At 52.1% G+C, this 17,123-nt stretch overlaps 1 protein-coding gene across 1 annotated transcript in view; it reads right to left on the reverse strand.

Annotated features, from left to right (window-relative positions):
• Positions 1-7,883: 7,883 nt before the first annotated feature.
• vax2 (ventral anterior homeobox 2) overlaps positions 7,884-17,123 on the reverse strand; it is a 73,049-nt gene continuing 63,809 nt past the window's right edge. The window contains exon 3 of the mRNA XM_052033116.1: positions 7,884-8,303. Within this exon, the coding sequence (XP_051889076.1) occupies positions 7,884-8,303 (420 nt within the window). The remainder of the gene's footprint in view (positions 8,304-17,123) is intronic.

Here is a 17,123-nt window from a genome sequence, read left to right on the forward strand (position 1 = left end):
ATACTTTGCTTCAGTATTCACCTATGAGCGAGAGATCTTGAGATTTGTGAGCACAGCATAAAACAGGCTGATAAACTAGAACATTTCATGGTGAGAAGGAGGATGTGCTGTAACTTCTGAAAAACATTAGGATAGATAAGTCCCCAGGGCTGGACGGGATATATCCCAGGATACTACGGAAAGTGAGGGAAGAGATTTCTGAGCCCTTGGCAATGATCCTTGCATCCTTACTGGCCACAGGAGTAGTGCCAGATGATTGGAGGGTGACAAATTTTATTCCATTGTTCAAGAAAGGGAGTAGGGATAACCCTGGGAATTATAGACCCGTGAGTCTTACTTCAGTGGTGGGCAAATTACTGGAGAAGATTCTTAGAGACGGGATTTATGGGCATTTGGAGAAGCATCGGCTGATTAGGGACAGTCAGCATGGCTTTGTGAGGGGCAGGCCGTGCCTCACGAGCCTGATTGAATTCTTTGAGGATGTGACAAAGCACATTGATGAAGGTAGAGCAGTGGATGTGGTGTACATGGATTTTAGTAAGGCTTTTGATAAGGTTCCCCATGATAGGCTCATTCAGAAGGTTGGGAGGCATGGGATCCGGGGAAACTTGGCTGTGTGGATTCAGAATTGGCTCGCTCATAGAAGACAGAGGGTGGTGGTAGATGGAGCGTATTCTGCCTGGAAGTCGGAGACCAGTGGTGTTCCGCAGGGATCTGTTCTGGGACCCCTGCTCTTTGTGATTTTTATAAATGACTTGGATGAGGAAGTGGAAGGGTGGGTTAGTAAGTTTGCAGATGACACCAAGGTTGGTGGTGTTGTGGATAGTGCAGAAGGTTGTCGAGGGTTACCACGGGACATTGATGGGATGCAGAGCTGGGCTGAGAAGTGGCAGATGGAGTTCAATCCGGAGAAGTGTGAAGTGATAAACTTTGGAAGGTTGAATTTGAAGGCAGAATACATTAATGGCTGGATTCTTAGCAGTGTGGAGGAACAGAGGGATCTTGCGGTCCAAGTCCATAGATCCCTCAAAGTTGCCACGCAGGTTAAGATGATATTTATTTATTAGTGACATGTACATCGAAACACACAGTGAAATGCATCTTCTTGCTATACTGAGAATGTGCTGGGGGCAGCCCGCAAGTGTTGTCACTCTTCTGGCACCAACATAGCGTGCCCACAGCTCCTAACCTGTACGTCTTTGGAATGCGGGAGGAAACCAGAGCACCCGGAGGAAACCCACGCAGATACGGGGACAACGTACAAACTCCTTACAGACAGCGGCCGGAATTGAACCCAGGTCGCTGGTGCTGTAATAGCGTTACGCTAACCGCTACACTACTGGGCTGACAAGTTGACAGGGTTTTTAAGAAGGTGTATGGCGTGTTGGCCTTCATTAGTCGGGGTATTGAGTTCGAGAGCCGCGAGGTGATGTTGCAGCTCTATAGAACTCTGGTTAGACCACACTTGGAGTATTGTGTTCAGTTCTGGTCGCCTCATTATAGGAAGGATGTGGAAGCTTTAGAGAGGGTGCAGAGGAGATTTACAGGATGCTGCCTGGATTGGAGAGCATGTCTTATGAGGATAGATTGAGTGAGCTAGGGCTTTTCTCTTTGGAGAGGAGGAGGATGAGAGGTGATTTGATAGAGGTGTACAAGATGATGAGGCATAGATCGAGTGGACAGTCAGAGACTTTTTCCCAGGGCAACAATGGCTAACACGAGGGGGCATAACTGTAAGGTGATTAAAGGAAGATATAAGGAGATATCAGGGGAAAGCTTTTTACACAGAGAGTGGTGGGTGCGTGGAACGCACTGCCGGCAGAGGTTGTGGGGGCAGATACATTAGGGACGTTTAAGAGACTCTTAGATAAACACATGAATGATAGAGAAATAGGGGGCTATGTGGGAGGGAAGGGTTAGATAGATCTTAAAATGTTGGCAGAACATTATGGGCTGAAGGGCCTGTACCGTGCTGTAGTGTTCTATGTTCTTCCCTTCCACCTTCAGATTTCTGAACGGTCCATGAACCCATGAACACTACCTCGTTATTCCATTATTTAATAATGGAAAAATATTCCATTATTTTGCACTAGGGTTTGTAATTTTGTGTCTCTGCACTGTTCTGCCACTGCAAAACAACACACTTCATGTCATGCAAGCCAGCAATAATAAACCTGATCCTGATTCTGCTGGGACCCTGGGCCTGAACTGCAGAATACCAGGGGATCACTGAAGCGTGACCCTGGGTGTGAAGGCATGCCGTCTCCCAGGGGATGCAGCACACGCCTCTGCCAGGGTAACCCAGCTCAGCCGGACTTCAACCCCTGCACTCACTCCCTGACCACGGGAGGTTCACCAGGACGTTGCCTGGATTAGAGGGCATCAGCTATAAGCAGAAGTTGGACAAACTTGGGTTCTTTCGTGTATAAGATGATGAGAGGTATTGATTGTGTGAATAGTCAGAGGCTTTTCCCCAGGGCTGAATTGGTGGCCACAAGAGGATACAGGTTTAAGGTGCTGGGGAGTAGGTACAGAGGAGATGTCAGGGGTAAGTTTTTTACTCAGAGAGCGGTGAGTGCATGGAATGGGCTGCCGGCAACTGTGGTGGAGGCGGATATGATAGGGTCTTTCAAGAGACTGTTAGATAGGTACATGGAGCTGAGTAAAATAGAGGGCTATGGGTAAGCCTAGTAATTTCTAGGGTAGGGACATGTTCGGCACAGCTTTGTAGGCCGAAGGGCCTGAATTGTGCTGTAGTTTTTCTATGTTTCTATGTTTTCTCTGAAGCGGAGGAGGCTGAGGGGAGACCTGATAGAGGTTTATAAAATTATGAGAGGCATAGATCGGGTAGATAGTCAGAATCTTTTCCCCAGGGTAGAAATGTCAAACACCAGAGGATATAGGTTTGTGGGAGGGGGAATGTTTAAGGGAGACAGAGGAGACTGCTGACACTGGAATCTGGATCAACAGACAAGGAGCTGGGGGAACTCAGCGGGTCGGGCAGCATCTGTGGAGGGAAATCAACAGTTGATATTTCGGGTCGAGACCCTTCACCTGGAGTTTAAAGGAGATGTGCGGGGCAAGTTTTTCACTTACACAGAGAGCGGCGGGTGCCTGGAACGGGCTGCCAGGGGCTAGTGGGGCAGATATGATAGTGGTGTTTAAGAGGCTTTAAAGAGGGAACAGAGGGATATGGACCATGTGCGGGCAGAAAGGATTTAGTTTAATTTGGCATCAGGGTCGGCACGGACATGGTGGGCCGAAGGGCCTGTTCCTGTGCTGTACTGTCCTGTGTTCTATGCTCACACACTCCCGGGATCAGACTGAACGGGTCACTGCCCCGTCCGCCCCAGCACAGCAGACGGGTACCAGAGCTGGGGTGTGACAGGGGCAGCAGCAGGGTTACATACATCTAGTGCCTTCCCCCACTGCAGTCCATGTTTCCCTTACTGCAGCAGAATGATGTCATCAGAGGATGGGGGTGGGGGAGGAGAGCGCTGCGGGAGGGGGCAGTCTGGCTGCCCCGTGTGGACAATCCCCCCTCTGGACCCTCGGGGCCAGAACGACATCAGGAGGCCATTCAGCCCCGGAACGTGATGTCCCACTCAATGAGATCAGGCCTGACCTTTCACTCCCATTGGGCCTGTGATCTGGGACCACGGCACTGTAGCAGCTCAGGGCATCTGGGCCATCGAGCTAAAGTAGAGCAGCTCCCTCACTCCCACTCCCCATTCCTGGCCCTCCCCTCCCACCCCCCAACACAGCTGACTCCTCACCGCCCTTGAGGAACCAGCTCACCTCCCCTTACAGCACCGTCCCTGGAGTGAGAACAGCCCCCTCCCCACCACCCCTCCAGGAGAGGTCCATGGGGCAAACACCCCCACCCACTGCTCCCTCCTGAGCTTGTCCTGTAGCACCTGGAGTACTGTGTACAGTCGGTCGCCCTGCCACAGGAAAGACGTCATTAAGCTGGAAAAAGTGCGGAAGAGATTTATGAGGATGTTGCCAGGACTCGAGGGCCTGAGTTATAGGGAGAGGTTGGACAGGCTGGGACTTTATTCCTTGGAGCGTAGGAGACTGAGAGGTGACCTTACAGAGGTGTATGAAATCATGAGGGGCATAGACAGGGCGAATGGACTCAGTCTGTTTCCAGGGTTGGGGAATCAAGAACTAGAGGGCATGGGTTTAAGGTGAGAGGGGAGAGATTTAATCTGGACCTGAGGGGCAACTTCTTCACCCAGAGGGTGGTCCGTATATGGAACGAGCTGCCAGAGGAGGTGTTAGAGGTGGGTACATTAACATTTAGAAGTCACTTGGACAGGTACACGGATAGGAAAGGTTTAGAGGGATATGGGCCAAACACAGGCAAATGGGACGAGCTTAGACGGGCATCTTGGTCGGCATGGACCAGTTGGGCTGAAGGGCCTGTTTCTGTGCTGTATGACTCTGTGACTCTGGTCCCAAGATGCCTCCCAGTCCAGACACTGCCCCAGTTGGACAGAGCACCCACCGCTCCTGTTTCCAGTACATTCTGCTGGCTGTTCTCTGGAAGTGGCAAGGAGCAGGGGTAGCTCAGCCCACCCGCTGCCGGGGCTGGAGATGACACAGCTCTCTGATTATGTTTAACGGCGGCGGTTCCGGCTGGTTCTGAGAGTTAGTGATGCCGACCCTAACCGAGCTCCCTCGGACTTTCACCGGCCCTTGGGCTGCCTTCTGACCCACTCACGGCAGGAGGGGCCGAATGGCCAGGGAGGGAGACTGTCCCGGGACACTGAAGAGCTTTCCCAGAGAACAGGGCTCAGATCCCTGGGGAGGGGAGTGGAAGAGGGTCGGGATAGTGAGGGAGAGGGCAGAAGGGGTGAGGAAGTCGGAGGGGTGAGTGAAGGAGGCGTGAGGGAGGGAGACGGAGTGAGGGGAGTGGGGTAAGAGAGGGAGGAGGGAGGGGAGGAAGGTGGAGGGATGAAGGAGGAGGGACAGAGGGAGGGATGGGTATTTGAGGGGGAGAGGGGTAGAAGGGTTTGAGTGACAGGGATAGGGGAGAGGGGGCAGGGAGAGTTGGATGAGAGGGAAGTGTAGGGGGTTGCAGGGGGTAGGTGGGGAATAAAGAAGGGACTGAGGGGGAGAGTGAGGGGATGGAGTTGGGAGAGTGAGTTTGGAGGGGAGAGGGGTAAAGTGGGAGAGTTGGCAAGGAAATGAGGGAGGTGGGGAGAACAGAGGGAGAGAGGGGCTGAGGGAGGGGTAGTGAGGGAGGTGGAGTAAGGGAGGGGGAGTTGGGGGGGCAGGATGAGGGAGGTGAGGGGAGGTAGGGAGGTGAGGGGAGAGGTGGAGGGGTAAGGGTGGGGGAGGGTGAGGGTGAGGTGGTGAGGGGGTGGGAGGTGGGGTGTGGGGGGCTGAGGGGGTGGGAGATGAGGGGTGAGGGGGTGGGGAGTTAGGGGGTGGGGAGGTCGTAGGGGGTATTGGAATTGGTTTATTATTGTCACTTGTACCGGGGTCCAGTGAAAAACTTGTCCTGCAAACTCATGGTACAGGTCGATTCATCACACAGTGCAGGTACATTGAGTTGGTGCAGAGTGGGGAGTGGGAAGCCGAGGTAGGGGGTAGGTTGGGGGGAGATGAGGGGGTGAGGGGCAGGGGAGGTAGGGGGGAGGTGAGGGCGAGATGAGGGGGTGAGGGGAAGGTGGGTGTTGAGGGAGGTGGGAGGTGGGGGATGGGGGGTTGAGGGAGGAGGGAGGAGGGAGGAGGGAGGAGGGAGGTGGGGGTGGGGGTTGAGGGAGCTGGGGGCTTGAGGGAGGGGAGGTGTGAGGTGGGGGATGAGGGGATGGGGGTGTCCGTCACTGAATCCACAGACCCCTCCCCTAATCACTCACCCCATCAACCTTTCCCCTCACCCTCACTCCCTCCCTCTCACACACCCCCACTGTCCCCACCCTCAATCCTTCCCCCACTTCCCACTCACTCCCGCACTGCCCCTCCCCCAGTCCAAGGCCCCAGCTGTGCCAGATGTTGTCCAGTCTCAGGGGTCCAGGGACGGGTGACAAGGGGCTGCCAGCTGTGAGGGAGGGGTGGGGAAGTGTTGGGGGGTGTCGGGAGAGTTTAGAGGGGTGTCGGAGAGAGGTCCATGTACAGAAATCAGGGTGGCAACAGCACAGACCCCCCATTCCTGCCCTGTTTGGCGGGGGGGTTGAGGGGGGGTTGAGGGGGTTGGGAGGGGGATGGGGGTTGGGAAGGGGGTTTGGAGTGGGGTTGGGAGAGGGAGATGGGAGGTGGGGGGTTTTGGGGGTAGGGAGGGGGATGGGAGGGTGGATGGGAGGGGCGTGGGATGGGAGTTGGGAGGGGGTTGGGGAGGGGGGATGGGGGGTTGGGAGGGGGTTGGGGAGGGGGAATGGGGGGGCTGGGAGGGGGGTTGGGAGGGGTCTGGAGGGTGAAAAATTGCCCCCCACCACACCCCCTCCCTCCACCACAGGAATGGGGGGGTGTCTGTGCTGTGGCCGCCGTGATTTCTGCACACGGACCCCCCCTCCAACCCCCACCTCTGACCCCCCCACCCTACAACCCCCCTTCCAACCCCCCACTGACCTCCCCGCTGACCTTCCCTTCCGAACCCCCTCCCTCCCCACACCCCTTGCTCCGAGCACACACACCTCCCTCACCCCCTCCCTCCCTCCCTCCCCACATCCCATCCCTCCGAACACACACCTCCCCCACCCCCTCCCTCCCCACACCCCTCCCTCCACCATGCACACATCCCCCACCCCCTCCCCCCCTCCCCCACACCCCTCCCTCCCTCTCCACCGCCTCCGTCCTGAGCCCAGCCGGGACAAAAATCACTGCAGCCGACCTGTCTGAATAAGTTATAATTTAATAAACGTCATCAGAACCCTGGGCTTGGAGGCGGGTGAAGTGTGAGGGGTGGGGGAATGGTGGGGGGGCGCGGATGGGGGGTGGGTGGCGCACTCCCTGCACACCCCTCGCAGTGAACTTTACGGCAGTGCGGATCCCGTGAAGCATTCGAGCGGGGAGCGGCTGGGCAGCAGTAGTGCTGCCCCTGGGGAGGGGTGGTGAGGGGCGGGGGGTCAATAGGGATGTGAGCCCCCACCTCTGTGAGGAAGGCAAGACCAGCCTCCTGCCTTCCAGTGGGGAGTGGTACAACTGCACCAAAAGCACCAGGGCCGGTGGTCTGGGGCGGGGGAGTCGGGGGGAAGGAAGGGGGGGTTTGGGGGTGAGGGGTGAAGGTGTAACAGTGTCTGCCAGCCCCTCCAAGCTTGGTGCGGTCTCCCATATTCCCTAGCACCATGAGGCGTTCCTCGTCCTCCGGGAATTCTTGAGATAGGAACAGTGTCCCAGGGGGAGCAGGTGGGGAGTTGGGATTTGTGAGTTGTGGGGGGTGGGGAGACCAGATTCCCAATTCTGAGGGGTTTCCCTGCTCTGTCATGGATCAGGGGTGGGGGAACGGGTGGCCCAGAGTTGGCGCACCTGACTTTCGGGGCAACCCGTGCGAGGTCCACATCCCAGGAGGGTGGTCCGAGTGCGGGGTGGGGGCAAGAGGGGGCTGGTGTGCGAGGGGGGGGCTTGGGGGACTGCAGGATGTGGTGCAGGACGTCCCCCCAGAGCTAGGGCAACAAAACCACCTCCGCCGTTGGACCCCCGAACCCCACGGTGCCTGGTCAGTCCCGCCGTTCCCAGACTGGTACCGTCCCAACGTCACTGTGCCCCTCCGCGGGCGGAGGGACGGGGGGGACCCCTCTGGAAGAGCCGACACATCGAGCGGATAGTGGTACAACTCAGACACAAGACGCCACAGCAGTTGGGTGGGATCTCTCTCTGCCCCCTGCCTCTCTCTCCCCCCACCACCACCACCACCGTCTCTCTCTCTCTCTCTCTCTCTATGAACTTGGCCTCTTCTCTGGGCCACTGTCCCCGCGTTCCGTCCGTGCGTAAGGCTCAAAGGCCGATGTGCCCACTCCGTAGCCGGCTGAGAGTTCCTGGGTGCTGCCCGGCCTCTGGGGCGGGGAGGTGGCGAGGGGAGGGGCAGAGAGGCTGAAGGGGGGTCCGGCCAGCCCCGGTGAGCTGCTGGTGGACGAGACCAGGCCGCAGCCGTCGTTGCCCACCGGGGGTCCGAGCGAGCTGGGTCCTTGGGGGAGCAGGCTGGCGGCCGGTGGAGGGGGCAACAGTCGTCTCTGTTCCAGCAGCCGCAGGATGTTGCGGGTGGCCTTGGACTCAGACGTGCCGGGAGATCTGTTGTCATAGTCCCTGCTCTGTTCCTTCTTCTGCTTTGTCCGTCTGTTCTGGAACCAGACCTTCACCTGGAACCAGAGAGCAAAGTTAAACCGGCGCCAAAAACCATCCGTCACCGCGGCACAGGCAGAGGTCTTCTTTTTATTCCAAAATAAACTTTATTCATCATAAAAAACAATCTATATACAAGGACTCTGTCTTTGCCTCTCGCTGCCTTGGTGAAGCAGCCGGCATAATCAAAGACCCCACCTACCAGGGACATTCTCTCTTCTCTCCTCTTCCATCAGGTAGAAGATACAGGAGCCTGAGGGCACGTACCACCAGACTTAAGGACAGCTTCTACCCCACTGTGATAAGACTATTGAACAGTTCCTTCATACAATGAGATGGACTCTGACCTCACGATCTACCTTGTTGTGACCTTGAACCTTATTGCACTGCACTTTCTCTGTAGCTGTGACACTTTACTCTGTACTGTTATTGTTTTTACCTGTACTACATCAATGCACTCTGTACTAACTCAATGTAACTGCACTGTGTAATGAATTGACCTGTATGATCAGTTTGTAAGACAAGTTTTTCACTGTACCTCAGTACAAGTGACAATAATAAACCAATACTAATACCAACACTGAACCTTTACATTCGTGTACGGATCAATCATTAGTGTTACCTTTTTATAAAGAACCACAGCACCGATGACACTTGTGTGGCTCTCTGGGGTGCTACCCCAATATTTAAGGGGCTTCCTCGCCTGACCCCGCCCCTCCTCCTGTGGCAGAAGAACCCTAAACTGTCGTCCTTCCCCACCGAGCCCTTGCGTTGGCTGCACCCAGCTTCAGTGCGTCCCTCAGCACGTACTCCTGCAGCCTGGAATGTGCCAGACAGCAGCATCCCCCCTATGGACATCTCGCAGTGCTGGGAGACCAACAATTTTTGGGCAGACCAAAGGGCGTCTTTCCCCGAGTTGATGACCTTCCAGCAGCAATTGATGTCCATCTGTGTGTGTGTCCCTGGGAGCAGCCCGTAGATCAGAGAATCCTCTGTACGCAGCTGCTTGGGGATGAACCGTGACAAGGACCCCTGCATCTTTCGCCACACCCTCCTCGCAAACCTACAGCCCATAAAGAGGTGGGCGACTGTCTTGTCCCCGGCGCAGTCCCACAGGGAGAGGTCGCCTGGACCGTCAGGTACCGCCCTGCTCACAGGGAGTACCCCGTCACTGATAGAGTCACGGTAGTGTAGCGGTTAGTGTGACGCTATTACAGCGCCAGCAACCAGGGTTCAATTCCGGCCACTGTCTGTAAGGAGTTTGTACGTTCTCCCCATGTCTGCGTGGGTTTCCTCCGGGTGCTCCGGTTTCCTCCCACATTCCAAAGACAAACGGGTTAGGAAGTTGTGGGCGTGCTATGTTGGCGCCAGAAGTGTGGTGACACTTGTGGGCTGCCCCCAGAACACTCGACACAAAGATGCATTTCACTGTGTGTTTCGATGCACGTGACTAATAAAGAAATCTTATCTTATCTCAACCCCTCCGAGCCCCAGCTCCCCCAATCTCTCCCGCCAGCGGCCCATGCCCAGGACACATACCCCACCCCCCCATCCCAAAACCTGGCCACAAGTGCCTGTTAACCTTCTCTGTACCCAATGCAAGAACGTCTGAAACAGGCACAGGGGTCGACCAATGAGAACATGGCTGACCTGACCTTGGCCTCAGCACCACTTTACTGCCTGTTCCCCCAAAACCCTCAACTCCCCAACTGACCAAAGATCTATTTAAGCCTTAAAAATATTCCAAGACTTTTGTTTCCACTGCCCTTTGAGGAAGAGAGTTCCAAAGACTCCGATTCAGATTATTGTCATATACACCAGGGTACAATGACATTCCTTGTTCGTGTGAAGTTCGCGTTAAGTTCACAGGGTAATGACCTGTAACTGAGTGAAAGATAAAGGAGCAGACAATTAGGCCACTCAGCCCATTGAGTCTGCTCTGCCATTCAATCATGGCAGATTTTCTCAAACCACATTCTCTCGGCTTCTCCCTGTAACCCTTAACCCCCTTACCAATCAAGAACCTATCGATCTTAAATACACCAATGACTTGGCCTCCACAGCCCTCTGTGGCAACAATTCCACAGATTCACCGCCCTCAGGTTTGAAGAAATTCCTCCTCAGCTCAGTTCGAAAGGGATGTCCCTTCAGTTGAAAGTCGAGGATCCGAGGGCACAGCTCAGAATACTGGAAACATCCTCTCCACGTCCAGTCTCTGCAGGCCTTGCAATACCCAGTAGATTTCAGTGAGATCCCTCCTCATCCTTCTGAATTTCACTGAGTACAGGCCCAGAGATATCAAAACGCTCCTCATACGTTAACCCTTTCATTTCCAGAATTTAGCATCCCCTCTTAAACGGGCAGCACCTTATTTTAAACAGTGACGGGTTCCACATTCTCCCACAAGAGGAATCCCGCTCTCCACACCCACCCTGCCAAGACCCACATGCCAACCCTGTTTCCCATCTAATCTTCTACCCACCTCAATATGTTACCTCCTCCACCATGAGCTTTCACTTTCAAGGTTACCTTTGATGTGGCATCTTATCAAATGCCTGATGCAAACACAGAAGAGAATAAGCCACTTGGGCTGTTGCTCCTAACTGAGATACATCCGATATTTCCCCTCCATCCGCAGCACGTGCTGCTTCCTCACAGCACCAGTAACTTGGTTCACATATTGTCACTTGTACCGAGGTACAGTGAAAAACTTGTCTTGCATACCGATCGTACAGGTCAATTCATTACACAGTGCATTGAGGCAGTACAAGGGAAAACAATAACAGGAATGCAGAATAAAGTGTTACAGTTACAGAGAAAGTGCAGTGGAGGCAGACAATAAGGAGCAAGGCCATAATGAGGTAGATTGAGAGGTCAAGAGTCCTTTATCGTGCTAAGGGGACCGTTCAATAGTCTTATAGCAGTGGGATAGAAGCGGTCCCTTCAACCTGGTGGTTTGAGCCTCGTTATTTTGACCATTTTTATTTTGTGGTGCGTGCTGTATTTAATCAGGTTCGCTACAACTTGGTGGGGAATATTACATTTTGGTCAGTTGCCTGATGTTATACATTGTTAATTTTTTGTGCATTGTTAGATTGTTGTATTTCTTTCAAGATTACTGTGTAAAACGTAGCACAGTCCAGCACTGGACAGGCCATTCGGCCCAGGATGTTGTGCTGATCTTGATGCCGATTTATACAAATGTCCTCCTGTGTATCATCCACATCCCCCCATTCCCTTCATATTCATGTGTCTATCGAAAAGCCTCTTAAACTCCACCAAACTGCCTGCTTCCACTCCTACCCCTGGTAACCCATCCTGACAACCCATCACCTCTCTGTGTAAAAAATAAACTTCCCCCATCTAACCTTAAAAGTATATCCTCTGGTGTTTGAACATTTCCAACCTGGGAGAAAGACTCTGTCTACCCTATCTCTGCCTCTCATAATCTGATAAACTTCTATCAGGTCTCCCCTCAGCCTCCGACGCTCCAGAGAAAACATCCCAAGTGTGTCCACCTCTCCTTATAGCTCATGCCCTCTAATCCAGGCAGCACCCTGGCGAAGCTCCTCTGCACCCTCTCCAAAGCCTCCACATCCACCCTACAATGGGGCGACCACAACTGCACAACATTTCTGACAGGTTTACAGTTTGTTAGATCAGTTGATGGAATTTTGCAGATTGCTTCATTTAGTGCCTGTGTCATATTTGTGGGGTTTTGGATGTGTTGCATATTCTCTGTTCTGTTGCCATGGTTTTTATGTTTTATAAACTTTGTCCGTTGTATTTTGTTGGTTTGCTTTCACTTTGTGGGGATCACTGTGTTTTTGTTGGCAGTGATTTGTCTTGTGTTTGTTGTATTTTGCTGGTTTTGTATTTTGTTCAATTTGCTGTTTCACTTTGCTCTGTTGTAGTATTGAATGGCATTTGGTAAATTGGTTTATTGTTGTCACTTGTACCGAGGTACAGTGAAAAACTTGTCTTGCACACCGATCGTACAGATCAATTTAATATACAATGCATTTGAGGTAGTACAAGGGAAAACAATAACAGAATGCAGAATAAAGTGTTACAGTTACAGAGAAAGTGCAGTGCAGGCAGACAATAAGGTGCAAAGTCACAACGAGGGTAGATTGTGAGGTCCCTTATAGTACTAGGGAACCATTCAGTAGTCTTAGCGGGATAGAAGCTGTCCTTGAGCCTGGTGGTATGTGCTTTCAAGCTTTTGTATCTTCTGTTTTCTGGGAGGGGGGGAGAAGAGAGAATGTCCGGGGTGGGAGTGGGTGGGTCTTTGATTACATTGGCTGCTTTACCGAGGCAGTGAGAAGTGTAGACAGAGTCCCATGGAGGGGAGGCTGGTTTCCATGATGTGCTGAGCTGTGTGCACAAACTCTCCTGCAGTGTCTTGTGGTCCTGGGGCAGAACAGTTGCCGTACCAGGCCTGTGATGCATTCAGATAGGATGCTTTCTATGGTGCATTGATAAAATTGGTGAGGGTCAAAGGGACATGCCAAATTTCTTCAGCCTCCTGAGGAAGTAGATGTGCTGGTAAGCTTTCTTGGCTGTGGCATCTACGCAGTTGGACCAGGACAGGCTATTGGTGATGTTCACTCCTAGGAACTTTAAGCGCTCAATCTTCTTGACCTCAGCACTGATGATGTAAACAGGAGCGTGTGCACCGCCAGTGTAGTGCATTCACCAGCTACCCTGTCCACAGCATGTGCTCCTTCCTCAGAAAACACCAGTAAATTGGTCAAAGGTGATTCCCCTTTCACAAGACCAGACTGCCTTGACTTGATTACCTTCAACATTTCTGTGCCCTGCTGTAACACCTTTAACAACCACTTCTGACATTTTGTGGCAGATGTTACACTAACCTGTAATTTCCTGCACTCAGTCTCTTTCTATCTGGGCCGTGCCGTCTTCTCACAGCTCCCATCGGGCAGAAGGTACAGAAGCCTGAAGTCCCACACCACCAGGTTCAGGAACAGCTACTTCCCTTCAACCATTCGGTTCTTGAACCGACCGGCACAACCCTAATCACTGCCTCAGTACAGCAACACTGGGACCACTTTGCACTAAAATGGACCTTTTGTGCTAATTGTTTTCTTGTAAAAATTGTGTACAACTTATGTTTAATTTATGTTTTTCTTGTGAATGCTGCTTATCTGCTGCTCTGTGCCTGTGATGCTGCTGCAGGTAAGTTTTTCATTGTACCTGTGCTCACATGGACGTGCATCTGACAATAAACTCAACTTTGACTTTTCACTTTTCAAATAGAGTTAATTTACTATTTTCCAATTTAATGGAACCTTCCCAAAATTTAAGAAATTTGGGGAAATTAAAGCAACACAACTGCTATTTCATTTCCCACTGTTAAGACTCATGATAAAATCCATCAGGACCTGAAGACTTGTCAGCTGAGCTCAGTAACACTTCCCCAGTGAACGCGATTTTCCCTGTGCTCCTCCTGGTTCCCAGCTCACCTCTAGTGCTGGGATGTTACTTGTCTCCTCTGTACCTGGTGACTGAAGAACTTCCTTCCACAAGAACAAAAGAAAGTTAAACAAAAGCTGGTGAGGCCACACTTGGAGTATTGTGCTCAACTGGAAAGAGCGCAAAAAAGATTTACAAAGATGCCGCCAGGACTTGAGGGACTGAGTTATCGGGAGAGGTTGGACAGGCCTGGCCTTTGCTCCTTGGAGTGTAGGAGACTGGGGGATGACCTTATAGAGGTGTATACCTCATGAAGGGCAGACAGGTTTTTTTTCCCCAGGGTTGAGGAATCAACTAGAGGGCATAGGATTAAGGTGAGAGGGGAGAGATTTAATAGGAACCTGACGGGCAACTTTTTCACCCAGCGGCTGGTCAGTATATGGAACGAGCTGCCAGAGGAAGTGGGTGGGGCAGGTACCTTAACAAGTTTTAAACGACACTTGGACAGGTCCATGGATAGGAAAGGTTTAGAGGGATATGGGCCAAATGCAGGCACATGGGACTCACTTGGATGGGGCATCTTGGTTGGCATGGACTGGTTGGGCTGAAGGGCCTGTTTCCATGCTGATTGTGACTAAAGTAGGAGCAGGAGGCGGTGACTTGGCCCCTTAAGCCTACCCCACATTCAATATGGTCACTGCTGATCTGCCCCAGGCCTGTGTGCCAGTTCCCCATAATACCCAGTCTTTCAAAAAATGCATCCAATTCCTCCTGAAGTACTTCTGATGATGCAGCCTCCTCAAGTCTCTGGGGCAGTAAATTCCAGGGATTCACCACCCTCATCACAGTGGGGCTGACGGATCTCCGGTGACCGCACAGTGGATGATTCCCTACACAACTCCGCAGACTGAAGCAGCCCATGCCTGGTGCAACAAGACCTGGACAACATTATGGTCATGGCTGGAATTAGCTCCTGCCTGGGCAAGAACCTAGACTTGCTGCAGTTCGCCTACCGCCACAACAGGTCTACAGCGGGCACAGTCTCACTGGCTCTCCACACGGCTTTGGAGCAGCTAGACGACAGCAAAACATAAATCAGGCTGTTGTTTGTTGATTACAGCTCAGTGTTCAACACCATCATCCCCTCAGTACTAATCAACAAGCTTCAAAACCTGGGCCTCTGTATCTCCCTCTGCAACTGGATCCTCGACTTCCACAGTCAGTGCGGATCATGAGTAACATCTCCTCCTTGCTGACAATCAACACAGGTGCACCTCAAGGATGTGTACTCAGCCCACTGCTCTACTCTCTCTACGCTCATGACTGTGTGGCTAGGCACAGCTCAAACACCATCTATAAATTTGCCAATGACACCACTGTGGCGACGAGGAGGCGTACAGGAGTGAGATAGATGGACTGGCTGAGTGGTGTTGTAACTACAACTTTGCCAGTTCTCATTGAGGGGTCAGCGGTGGAAGGGGTGAGCAGCTTCAAGTTCCTGGGTGTCAACATCTCAGAGGATCTGTCCTGGGCCCAGCACACTGATGCAATCATGAAGAAGGCACGCCAGTGGCTCTACTTCATTAGGAATTTGAGGAGATTCAGTATGTCTCCAAATTTCCGTAGATGTACAGTGGAGAACATTTTGAATGGTTGCATCACTGCTTGGTATGGAGGCTCCAATGCGCAGTATCGCAAGAGGCTGCAGAGGGTTGTAGACTCAGCCAGCTCCATCACGGGCACAACCCTCCCCACCATCGAGGACATTTTCAAGAGGCGGTGCCTCTTCGCTAAGGACCCTCACCACCCGGGACATGCCCTCTTCTCATTGCTACCATCGGGGAGGAGGTACAGGAGCCTGAAGACCCACACTCAACGATTCAGGAACAGCTTCTTCCCTTCTGCCATCAGATTTTTGAACGGTCCATGAACCCATGAACACTACCTCGTTATTCCTCTTTGTCCAATGTACTGTTTTTTTCGACTGTTTCCTTTGTACTACCTCGATGTACTTATGTACAGAATGATCCATCTGGATGGCACACAAAAGTTTTTCACTGTATCTCAGTACGTGTGACAATAATAAACCAATTACTATTCCAAGTATTATAAACCAGCGAAATACAGGAACTACACACAAATCACTGCAAACGCGGCCAAAATTTAACAATCCCCCAAAAAATACAAAATAAAATAAACCAAGTACACAAACCAATGACCAGATGTACAAACTTAAACAAAACTAGCAGCAAACCAAACTGACAATACAACACACCAAACCAAAAATGTCCATAAACCACAATGAAGTCAACCATTGACATCAATTCCAACAAGTGCAACATTCCCAAAACGTTCCCAACAATCCCAATACAGGCACAGCTGGTGGAGCTGTTGCCCACAGCTCCAGTGACCCAGGTTCGACCTCGACTTCTGCTGCTGTCTGTGCGGAGTTTGCACATACTCTCTGTGACCACGTGGGTTTCCCCCAGGTGCTCCCACATCCCAAAGATGTGCAGGGTTGGTGGGTTAATCGCCCCCGCTGTAAATTGTCCCTAGTGTGCAGGTGAGGGGTGGAATCTGGGGGAGTTGATGGGAATGTGGGGAGAATGAAATGGGATCAGTGTAGGATTAGTGTAAATGGGTGCCTCAAGGTCAGCATGGAGTCAGGGGGCCAAAGGACCTGTTTCTGTGTGTGAGACAAGATTGGTATTGGTTTATTATTGTCACTTGTACCGAGGTACAGTGAAAAACTTGTCTTGCATACCGATCGTACAGATCAATTCATTACACAGTGCAGTTACATTGAGTTAGTGCAGAGTGCATTGATGTAGTACAGGTAAAAACAGTAACAGTACAGAGTAAAGTGTCACAGCTACAGAGAAAGTGCGGTGCAATAAGGCGCAAGGTCACAACAAGGTAGATCGTGAGGTCATAGTTCATCTCATCATATAAGGGAACTGTTCAATGGTCTTATCACAGTGGGGTAGAAGCTGTCCTTAAGTCTGGTGGTACGTGCCCTCAGGCTCCTGTATCTTCTGCCTGATGGGAGAGGAGAGAAGAGAGAATGTCCCGGGTGGGTGGGGGCTTTGATTATGCCGGCTGCTTCACCAAGACAATGAGAGGTAAAGACAGAGTCCAAGGAGGGGAGGCTGGTTTCTGTGATGCGCTGGGCTGTGTCCACAGCTCTCTGCAGTTTCTTGGGGTCCTGGGCAGAGCAGTTGCTGTACCAAGCCGTGATACATCCAGATAGGATGCTTTCTATGGTGCATGGATAAAAGTTGGTGAGGGTCAAAGGGGACAAACCAAACTTCTTTCGCCTCCTGAGGAAGTAGAGGCACTGGTGAGCTTTCTTGGCCGTGGCGTCTACGTGGTTGGACCAGGACAGGCTGTTGGTGATGTTC

The sequence above is a fragment of the Pristis pectinata genome, chromosome 2, assembly GCF_009764475.1.
Source record: "Pristis pectinata isolate sPriPec2 chromosome 2, sPriPec2.1.pri, whole genome shotgun sequence".
In the NCBI taxonomy this organism is placed as follows: Eukaryota; Metazoa; Chordata; class Chondrichthyes; order Rhinopristiformes; family Pristidae; genus Pristis; species Pristis pectinata.